The 11,361-nt window shown below is 47.1% G+C and overlaps 1 protein-coding gene across 1 annotated transcript; it reads left to right on the top strand.

Moving 5' to 3' along the window:
* Positions 1–7,330: 7,330 nt before the first annotated feature.
* Positions 7,331–10,888, top strand: LOC136476306 (lysine histidine transporter 2-like). The gene is made up of 8 exons (XM_066474088.1): positions 7,331–7,556; positions 7,719–7,885; positions 8,604–8,990; positions 9,137–9,530; positions 9,653–9,758; positions 9,898–9,989; positions 10,167–10,235; positions 10,333–10,888. Exons 1-8 carry the CDS (start codon positions 7,515–7,517, stop codon positions 10,429–10,431), a joined length of 1,356 nt encoding a protein of 451 aa, XP_066330185.1. The 5' UTR covers positions 7,331–7,514; the 3' UTR covers positions 10,432–10,888.
* Positions 10,889–11,361: the final 473 nt, after the last annotated feature.

Raw genomic sequence — 11,361 nt, 5'->3', positions numbered from 1 at the left:
AGTGGAGAAAAGATCCCCTGACAGCATTATATTAAAAGGAGAGCGATCAACCAAGAGGCTGATACATGTTATATATTATTACTATTATGTATATTTAGTTTGTGTCGGGGTTATAACCCCGGGTATCTCAGGACACCGATTAGTTGGCAGGCCACGCAGCCCACAACTTGCCAGTCGACGAAGGCCTGAACGACCGAGGCCCAGCGAAAGCCGAGCTGAGCGGGCTAGGCGCCAAGGCCGGGGTCATCCCCGACCCCTTCCACACGCCTTAGCACACGGTGAAAGCTCTAGTTTGGTTTTGGTGAATTGATGAAACCCTAAGTGCTAACCTAGTTTATCAAGTGATCATGAGGTAGGTAGCACACTCCAAGTGGTGAAGCAAATGAAGATCATAGCATGATGATGATGATGCCATGATGATGATCAAGTGCTCGGACTTGGAAAGAAGAAAGAGAAAAACAAAAAGCTCAAGGCAAAGGTATAAACCATAGGAGCTATTTTGTTTTGGTGATCAAGACACTTAGAGAGTGTGATCACATTTAGGTTTGATAGTCGTACTATTAAGAGGGGTGAAACTCGTATTGAAATACGATTATCAAAGTGCCACTAGATGCTCTAACTCATTGCATATGCATTTAGGATCTAGTGGAATGCTAACACCCTTGAAAATGTTTGTGAAAATATGCTAACACATGTGCACAAGGTGATACACTTGGTGGTTGGCACATTTGAGCAAGGGTGAAGAAGTTAAAAGTGAAAAGGAGTTAGTCTCACTGGTCACAAGGTGACCGGATGCTGGTCTCAGGCAGACCGGCGTGTCCGGTCAATTGTAACAGCGAAGATGCTGGCGTCGGTCAAACGACCGGACGCTAGGTCATTCAGCGACCGGACGCTGGCGAGGTGTGTCCGGTCCTGTTGTCGGGCAGCGCAGAGAGGCTAGGGTCTCTGACGGGACGATGGCAGGGTCCGATCGTGCTTGACCGGACGCGTCCGGTGGGCAAAGAGCGTTTCTGGAACTTTACTGGAAATGACCGGACGCTGGTGGCTCAGCGTCCGGTCAGTTATAGCGCAGCGTCCGGTCAACTCAAGTTACCATTGAAATCAAAACACGTGGCTGTCGTCGGACGACCGGACGCTGAGGTCCAGCGTCCGGTCAACATGACCGGAGCGTCCGGTCAGCCCGTGTTGTGCCCAGTGAAGGGGTACAACGGCTCTATTTCGTGGGGGCTTCTATTTAAGCCCCATGGCCAGTTGAAGCTCATACTCTTTGGCCATTTTCATTGACATAGCAACCTTGTGAGCTTAGCCAAAGCCCTCCCACTCATCTCCATCATTGATTCATCATTTTTGTGAGATTGGGAGTGATTGCATCTAGAGGCACTTGGTGTTCGTGTTTTGCTGCGGATTTCGCTTGTTACCCTTGGTGGTTGCCGCCACCTAGACGGCTTGGAGCAGCGAGGATTATTGAGCGAAGCGTGGTGATTGTCTCCGGCTCCGATCGTGGTGATTGTGAGGGGTTCTTGACCTTTCCCCAACGGAGAGCCAAAAGATACTCTAGTGGATTGCTCATGGCTTGTGTGATCCTCATCTTGTGTTGGTTGTGCGGCACCCTATTGAGGGTTTGGCGTGTGAAGCCAATTAGCGCGTGAACCTCCAAGTGAGTGAATCGCCACAACGAGGACTAGCTTGCCGACAAGCAAGTGAACCTCGGTAAAAATCATTGTGTTCATAATTGATTCCGAGGTGATTGGTCTTCATTGTTATTCATCCTTGTGATTAATTGGTTCCTTCATCTACACGGCGGTATAACCTTCTTGATCACTCTCTTTACATTACCGTAAACTAGTTGTCAAGCTCTTTAGTGTAGCTAGTTGTGAGAGCTTGGTTGGTTGGTTGGTGTGGCTCTTTAGTTAGCCTTTGAGAGCACACTAACATAGAGTAGTGTCATAGCTATTGTGTGAATAGATACTATCTAAACTAGAATTATGGTAGGTGGTTTACATTTTGAGTAGGCTGGCACAACACTTGTTTTGCCTCATAATTGTCTAACCATTTTGTTAAGTGTTGTTGTAGAAATTTTTATTAGGCTATTCATCCCCCCTCTAGCCATTAGGACTTTTCACACGACGCTCGCAAGACACACAACCTCTCCCCGTCACGACCCCCGGAAGGGATGGGGGAGGTAGAGCACAGCTAGGCGGCCTGCTTTGACAAGAGCAAGTATGCTGCACTGACCCCGCAAGGATCGAGGGGACAACAGTCACCTCGGCCCGGTCAGACACCATCCTTGTACCGTGTCGCACCAACGAGACAACACCACACCACGGTGGCAACGGGTACAATACCCACCGTCCAAATACAGACCGACTAGACGCTTGTACAATCCCACGTACCACGGGATGGGATCCACGACAAGGGACTCGATGAAAAGCCCATCCAGACCGGTAGAGTGCCCCAACCCCGACGATTGGGCTCATGGTCCTCGGCCCCGCAAAGCGACCAAGTGATCGACGACCTAGGGCAGCTACCTACTTTGGGTATGACGCCCCTAGGAACCAGCAGACGATGACAAAGGCCACGACAGACACCGTGTTGCACAGGATGGCTGACGAACCACCATCGAGGCTACAGTGCCGCCACAACCGGCACAGTAGCACCACATCACACCCTACCGCAACGTGGCCAGAAGACCATGACGATAGTCACGACCGAACATGCACCGAAAGACGGCGTAGCTTGCAAGCCAAGTTAGCTAGGTCCTCACTCAGGCTCTCGACCCTTCAATCGGGAGAACCACCTCTTTATATAAGCCCTGGCCTCAAACTTTATATAAGGGCAGCCAGGGCACCCTTCTCGCTATGGTTCACATCCTCTACCATTCCATTCATTCACCATTGTAGTAGGGCTCCTAGAGCTTCTCTTCGGGCAGCCCTTCGTCTAGCATAGGTCCTTCCATCTCTTTCACCATTCTTGCACCCCTATTGTATGAACTTCAGAGCATTCAAGCGAGAAACACACACTTGATCATCTCTGAGACTGGACGTAGGGTTCTGGCCTGAACCAGTATAAATCCCCATGTCTATTGAATACTACCATCATCTTCCTAGAACAGCGCGGCAATAGTATAAGTTTACTAGTATGGTTTACGAAACACCGACAAGTTAAATTTAAAATATTTGATTTCTCGATGAGTGAGATATATACTCTTATTTTTGAGATGGAGCAAGTACATGCTGAGTTGGGGCGGAGCCAGCTATCTGGCTAGCTTTGGCGGCCGTAATAGCTAAAATATGTAGGAAATAACAAATATACGTAGTATATATACATGATATAAAAATACATGCTATCTGTTGTATCTGGTGGCTCGGCTGGTGATGGGCCTATATAGCAATTAGCAAACTCCACAAAAACAAGCTAATCTCCTTTCTCTCCCTCTCTCTCTCCCTCCCTCTCCTATATATGGCCAAACGGGCCGCCCGGCACGGCACTGGCACGGGCACAGACAGGCACGGCCCGGCCAGGCACGGCACTACGCGGCACGGCATGTTAGCCGTGCCGTGCCTGATAGTGCCGCCGTGCCGACTCAGCGGCCTAGGCACGGCACTATCATGGCTTAGGCGTGCCGTGCCGTGCCACTGGGCACGGCAGCCTGTAGTGCTCATGCCGGCACTGACACTAAAAGTGTCAAACACCTCAGAAACTTCAGAATTTTATCAGAAACTTGTACAATACATCAAATTTTAGAAGATCACACTTTGACAGCAGAGATACAAGTTCAAACTTTAACTGAAACTTCAGAAGATAACAAACACAGAAACAGACCAGAGAGAACAAAATAAAATTTTATTGGAGCTTTAGTGCAATGGCTGTCTCATTAAAAACCTGTCTAGGTAAAACTCACCCTTGTGAGAAACCCTAGACAGGGAAAAAAGAGTACAGTCTAGCTCCTTTTAAGTTCATTGTCCTTAAATCAAAGTTCATAAGTCCAGCATATTACAGTCCAGCACATAAATGATAACTAAGACAACTAATCAAGATAAAGTTCTTCAAATGCTTCTTCAAGCTCCTGGTCTTCCACATTGTGCTGCATCCTTGCCTCAGCTGCCTCCCAGTCTTTGATGCAGGTGAGCATCTCCACCATCTCAGCCTTCAGCCTCCTCCGCCGCTCCTCGATTATCCTGCCAGTCATACTAAAAGTGGACTCTAAAGATATGGTAGAAACAGGAACAGTTAAAATATCTTTAGCCATGATTGACAGAACTGGATAAGTGAGTTTGTGCTCATGCCACCAGTTCAATAGGTTAAAATCATCATCTAACTGGCTAACAGTGTCACAGTCCAAGTAGGAAACCAGTTCAGAAGTATTATTAGAAGAACTTGCAGCATGCAGCAGGGCAGTTGCAGAGGTATGTCTAGACAGATTAAGAGTACCAAATAGAGGATGGATACCACCTGTAGAACAATCACCTTCATCATCATCATAAATCTCATCCCAAGCAGACCTTTTCTTACCAGACAGGTTAGGAGGGACAGTCCTCCTCAACCTAACAGATCCAAATTTCTCCTCATACTTATTGTAAACATCAGTTAGTCGAGCTCTAGTGGCAAGCTGGTAAGTTTCATAGGATGTACTGGTAAGGCTACCCAACCTCCTCAATACTCTGCTGAAACCTTTCATTTTAGCTCTAGGATCTAAGATGAATGCAAAAGAATATAGCAAAGGAATATTCCTCCAGTATTTATTATATTTGTCTATCATTGGTTGAATCACATGTCTGAGGTGAGTGTCATTACCATAGTTTTTTAGGTGTATAGCAATCTTAACTAGATAGTGAATCATAAGTGGAGATGTAGGATAGTACACACCAGACAAAGCAACAGTAGCATCATAAAACAGTTCAAGAAATTTAAATACTTTTTGTCCAACAGCCCAATGTTCATCAGTTAAAAGCAACTGACCACCTTCACCCCTAGGATAGTGAGCATGCATGAAAGTAGTGAAAGGAGTTTGGTGAGGAAACAAATGCTTGAGCATCAGATATGTAGAATTCCACCTTACCTCCATGTCCAGCTGAAATTTCCTAGGTCTAACACCAGTGGCAATACAGTAACTTTTGTATGCAGCAATTCTCTGGTTAGATGAGTTCAAAATGATATTGCAGTTCTAAATGTTTCAATCAAAGGCTGAAGAGCATTAAGGGCCTCCTTAACAATGAGATTTATGATATGACACGCACAACGCTGATGCATAAACAAAGTACTAACTGCATTATCAGTTTCATTTGTATCATTTCTATCATTATCAGAGGGTACTTCAATACCAAGATATTTAGATAGTACAGGCCTAAGTGTACGCATGGCAGAAACATTAGATGAGGCATTGTCCAAAGTAACAGCAAAGACCTTTTAAGTAACAGCAAAGACCTTTTCAGTCAAACCATAATCAACAAGCACAGATATAACCCTTTCAGCAATGTTTTGTCCACTATGGGACACATCAATAAGCACAAGACCAAGCACCCTCTTCTCTAGTTGCCAATCAGGATTTATGTAATGAGCAACCACACTAAGATAGTCCTCTTTGGCATTACCAGACCAAATGTCAGAGGTAAGACAAACACAATTTATAGCAGATGAACTAAGAGTCTCAACAAGCTTAGTCTTTTTATCAGTGAAGTATTTGACTATGTCTCTGGTGGTGGTTTGTCTAGAGACAGGAACAAACTTTGGATTATGAGCATTTCTAATGTAATCATAAAAAGCATCAGTTTCACCCATACAGATAGGCACATCAAGTCTACAAAGCAATCGAACCAGTTTAGTGCGAGCAACAATAGGACAGTACTCCCAAGAACGCATACTACCATCAGGATTAAAAGATATCTGAGACTGAGTCATGCGAGTTTTCTCATGCCTCTTAACACATTTGTCCCTATGACGAGTGAGGTGACCAGTGCCACCACTAGAGAGAGCAGAGTACTGCTTATTGCAGTGGATGCAGCGAGCGGCATACCTTACCTTCTTACCTTTGGGACCTTTTTTGAACAACTTCTTAAAATCGAGCCACACAGCCGAGGTAGAAGGACGTGAGCGCTTGTCGTCGTTGTCATCCTCTCCTTCTTCTTCGCCCCCTGCTGCATCATTGCTGCCGCCATCAGCTACAATGGGATCCTCAACGCGACGGCCGAACAGCTCCGCAGCGTCCTCGCGCAGGTCATCCTCGTCGTCATCTCCGGCTAGCCCGCACATCCGCCTCTCATCGTTGGCGCTGACCTCAACGGTCTCGTCGGAGGAGCGGGCCATCGTCACTCGCCGGCGCCCGGTTCCTCAACGGCTTCACACATAAACAAAGAATCAGTAGCAGATCTAGTTAGGGTTAGGGTTAGGGTTAGGGTTAGGGTTAGGGTTAGGGTTAGGGTTTACAGTACCTTGGCGGCCGGAGCACCGGGAACGCCGGCGACGTCGACGACGCGGGATCCGGCCCTCTGGTTCCTCGATGGATGCGAATCAAGAGGGGACCTACAGGACGGGAGCACATCAGATCGAGATCCAGGAGGGGATAAGAGAGGAAGAGCCAGATCTGGAGGGGAGCAAAGCTCAACTTACCGACATCCGGAGCACCAGAGTTGCCGGGGGCCCGGCGAGGTCGACGACGGTGACGAAGGAAACGACGAGGTGGACGACAAGGATGCCACCGGAGGGCGAGAAGAAGAGAGGAGACACCACCGGAGAGGGAGACGAAGAGAGGAGAGAGCCGCTCGCAGAGGTTAGAGCGAGAGACAGGAGAGAGAGGGAGCTGGAAACAAATGAGCTAGGGTTTCGTCGATACGGGGCGGCGTGGGGGAAACGACGAGGTGGACGACAAGGCTACATCAACGGGGCGAGATCAAGACGAAGCCATGCCGTGTGCCCGTGCCGGCCAGCAGTGGCTCTAGATGCCACCGGAGGGCGAGAAGAAGAGAGGAGACACCACCGGAGAGGGAGACGAAGAGAGGAGAGAGCCGCTCGCAGATTAGTCTTGTTGTGTCACGGCCCTCTTGCCGGCCGCTTACATACGTACATACAAGAAGTAAAAAACGGAGATTAGTCTTGTTGTGTCACGGCCCTCTTGCCGGCCGCTTTCAGCACCCGGCAAGATATATACACTGCACTAGCTAGGTGTACGTGCATGATTGGAGTCGAAAATTAAACGATCGAGCGAGGACCGAGGACTATTGAGGCACATTTTCTACAGAACCACGTACGCAATTCCTGAGGACGACACATTACGTTTGACTTGACTTATCATCAGCTGCTGGGCCATCTCTCTCGGCGGATCCGGAGACCCGACGCGGGTCGTCCTTCTCGATCCGCAACCGCGTCCCCATGAGCAGAGCAGGGCCGCCACTTCATCATTTGCGATCTGCTACTCCTATAAACAGGCGAGGAGCCCCTGCTGCCAGTGCCGCCTCTCCATCGAGATCTCTCTTGCCATAGCTCAAGGTTAAGTTGTGCCATCGTCTATCATCCATTGCATGGGGGCGCAAGCACCGCCCCAGAGCTTCACTCCTCAAAAGGTACCTACGTAGTACGTACTACGTGCAGTGCCTTCTTCTCCATCGATCTGCCTCTCTCTCTCTCTCTCCAAGGAAATTGAAATCTTAGATGATAGGACTTGTTCATGTTCATCCACTGGACGTCCCGGTTAACAATGTAAACTCACCAGTCACCACATGCAGGAGAAGGACGATGGCGGCAGGATCCAACAGGAGAAGTCGATCGATGACTGGCTCCCTATCAACTCCTCCAGAAAGGCCAAGTGGTGGTACTCCGCCTTCCACAATGTCACCGCCATGGTTGGTGCCGGCGTGCTTGGCCTTCCCTATGCCATGTCCGAGCTTGGCTGGTACGTGCCTACAATATTACCTTTCATCTCACAAATCCAAATCCGTCTTCCGTATTTCAGTTTCGATCCCCGGTCGACTCGCTCACCAAACGATTAGTTTAATCTGCTGCTCAATTATCTCTGGGATGTTAATCAAGCGCCTTTAATTTGTTTGTTCTGGTCGTACGTTGATCGATTAGCCTTCAATCAATCAATACAAATAGATTGATGAAATAAGAAAAATCCAGATTTTTTTCTCTGATTGGTGCCAAAAAAAAAATCTCAAGATGCCTCATTTGTCTCTTTCCGGCCCTTATGTTGACCGCTAGAGGTATCTTGACTTGCCTCTCCCCTATTTTTGTTTTTTTATTAGTATTAGTAGTCTCATGTGTGTTAATTTGTCACTGTTGGGCCGGTCTTGTCTAGATGTGACAGTTAGAAGACTAAGGGCCTCTTTGGCACGGCTTATGCCGGCTTCGGCTTCATCTATTTTGCGTAAATCGAGGCACTGTAGCGTGAAGTCGTTTTGTAAGCCGGGGTTAAAATGAACGAAGCCGAAAAAAACCAGTTTTTCTGGCTTCACCGGCTTTGGCTTCACCGGTGAAGCCGTTTTGGATGAGCCGTGCCAAAAGGGGCTTAACATGATAGATACATATACAAAACTCTTAACATCAGTCACCTGATAATAAACAAGTTGCTAGGAGATCGACATGGTTTTAATTATTTGATTGGCATGCAGGGGTCCTGGCATCGCGGTGATGATCCTGTCATGGATCATCACGCTGTACACGCTATGGCAGATGGTGGAGATGCACGAGATGGTGCCAGGGAAGCGGTTCGACCGGTACCACGAGCTCGGGCAGCACGTGTTCGGCGAGCGGCTGGGCCTCTGGCTCGTGGTGCCGCAGCAGGTCGCGGTGGAGGTGAGCCTCAACATCATTTACATGGTCACCGGCGGCCAGTCCCTCAAGAAGTTCCACGACGTCATCTGCGACGGCAACTGCAAGGACTTCAAGCTCTCCTACTTCATCATGATCTTCGCCTCGGTCCACTTTGTGCTCTCCCAGCTCCCCAACTTCAACTCCATCTCCGCTGTCTCCCTCGCTGCCGCCATCATGTCGGTCAGGTAACACAACATATATACTGAAACCAGCCAACTGTTGCATTTCCGGAAAATCTCTGAAAACACCTACTGAAACCATAACTGTTGCATGTCCGGCAAATCTCTGAAAACTAGTACATTCACATCATGTGCTACACTTGTTGTGCTAGTTACTCGACTATTGCGTGGGGCGCATCCCTTGACAAGGGGAAGGGCGCAGACGTGGACTATCATCTGCGCGCGACGACGACTCCAGGGAAGGTGTTCGGCTTCCTCGGGGGCCTAGGGGACGTCGCATTTGCGTATTCGGGGCACAATGTGGTGCTGGAGATCCAGTCCACCATCCCGTCCACGCCGGAGAAACCATCTAAGAAGGCCATGTGGAAGGGCGCCTTCGTCGCCTACGTCATCGTCGCCATCTGCTACTTCCCCGTCACATTCGTTGGGTACTGGGCCTTCGGCAGTGGCGTCGACGAGAACATCCTCATCACGCTCTCCAAGCCTAAGTGGCTCATTGCCCTCGCCAACATGTTTGTCGTCATCCATGTCATTGGCAGTTACCAGGTACATACATACATTTCACTTTTCCATCCATGTCGTGCTGGTACATGATCAAACTCAGTACGTACGCTGCATATGTATATATCATCGTCTCTCAACTCAGCTGAACTCCGTTGTTGGCACAGATTTATGCCATGCCGGTGTTTGACATGATAGAGACGGTGCTGGTGAAGAAACTGTGGTTCGCTCCAAGCCTAAAGCTCCGTCTTATTGCCCGGAGTGTCTATGTTGGTAATGCCTCTATCCGAAACGAACACTGAAGATGTGCTCACCAATTTTTTTTTTTTTTTTTTTTGAGAAATCATGTGCTCACCAAATGAGCATCTGACGTTCTAACAAACAAGATAACAAGTGTGTGCAACCTGTGCAGCGTTCACAATGTTTGTAGGCATCACTTTCCCCTTCTTCGGTGGATTGCTCAGTTTCTTTGGTGGATTAGCCTTTTCACCAACAACTTATTTTGTAAGCTCCCAAAGATCCATAGTTGACCCATTTTTTTTTCTGCTACAACAGTGGTGCATTCTTAATTTCGCATTGTCCTAATCATCGATATGATCGAGTCCCAATAGCCATTGAGATATAAAATCAAGTCCAGAAATGTAACTTCAGAGCTCACCAAATCTTGCTTGTTTCTTCCAGCTTCCCTGCATCATGTGGCTCAAGGTTTACAAGCCCAAACGGTTCGGCCTTTCATGGTTCATCAACTGGGTAATAAGAACTACGAAACATAAACAACCTTCATTTCTTCAATATAACGCCTCTGCTAAGATTGTCCTCTAATTTATCTGTCCCCCATGTTCTTCAGATCTGCATTGTAATTGGAGTGCTGCTGCTGATTCTGGGTCCGATAGGAGGGCTCCGGCAGATCATTTTGTCAGCCACGACATACAAATTCTACGAGTAAAATTGATTAACTGGAGTTGTATGCATCACAAGATGCAAAAGGCAAGAAGACTTGTTCCGTTATCTCAAATAAATTAAATAGGGTTAACTGGACGCATCAACTGGGAATACGATAGATGGCTTCAAATTCAAAAGTTGATCCTGCTGATGATGTGGCTGTTTTGTTACCTATGGATTAAATCAGGGTTCGTTTTGAGTTAATCATAGGCATAACAGCATAAGTATGCCACTTTTCTTATGTTTCCTAGGGTTGATTGGCTTTTATGTACAGGAGGGAGATTGATGCTAGTGGCTTGTAGGAGTATTTCTATCATCCATAGCATACTGTATCTTGTAGTTGGAACATTAAAAGAGCAAGCATTATTTTGATGTGTTGGACTTTGTAGCTTTCACATTTATTATCTTGGTATACAAGCACAGGTTTCGATCTTTGTTGAGAACACTACCGTTGAACTACACTAGGTGCTCTCTATTCGGGTGATGTCGATGAACTACACAAGTTGTTCTATATTCGGATGTTGATTTTTTTAGATAATGGAAAATTCTAGCTTCAGTCCTCTTCAAAAAAGAGGCGTCAGTCCAAAGTTAAAGAAATACACCCACTAACGAGAAATGAAATGTCATCCATTAGATGCCAAGAACTTTATGCCGTAGGATTGTAAGACTCAAAACGCCTCAAGCACCCAATGTTTGTGATCATCCATGTTAAAAGGATGATGATCAAGTACTAAACCAATTTCTAGAATTAGTGTAGCACCCGGTTTTAAGAACAAAACCAGATACACACCATATATGAGCTCAGAAGTCAAATATCACATATAGCTACAAATAAGGGTAATATCAAAAGACAATGCTTAAATACATAGCGTATTAGTAAAAAGATTATAACCTCAGAGTATAGACGGCGGAAAGACAACCCTGATCTTCAGGC

The sequence above is a fragment of the Miscanthus floridulus genome, chromosome 8 (assembly GCF_019320115.1).
Source record: "Miscanthus floridulus cultivar M001 chromosome 8, ASM1932011v1, whole genome shotgun sequence".
NCBI lineage: Eukaryota > Viridiplantae > Streptophyta > Magnoliopsida > Poales > Poaceae > Miscanthus > Miscanthus floridulus.
Note: the sequence above shows the minus strand (reverse complement) of the source record. Positions and strands in the feature narration are given on the sequence as shown.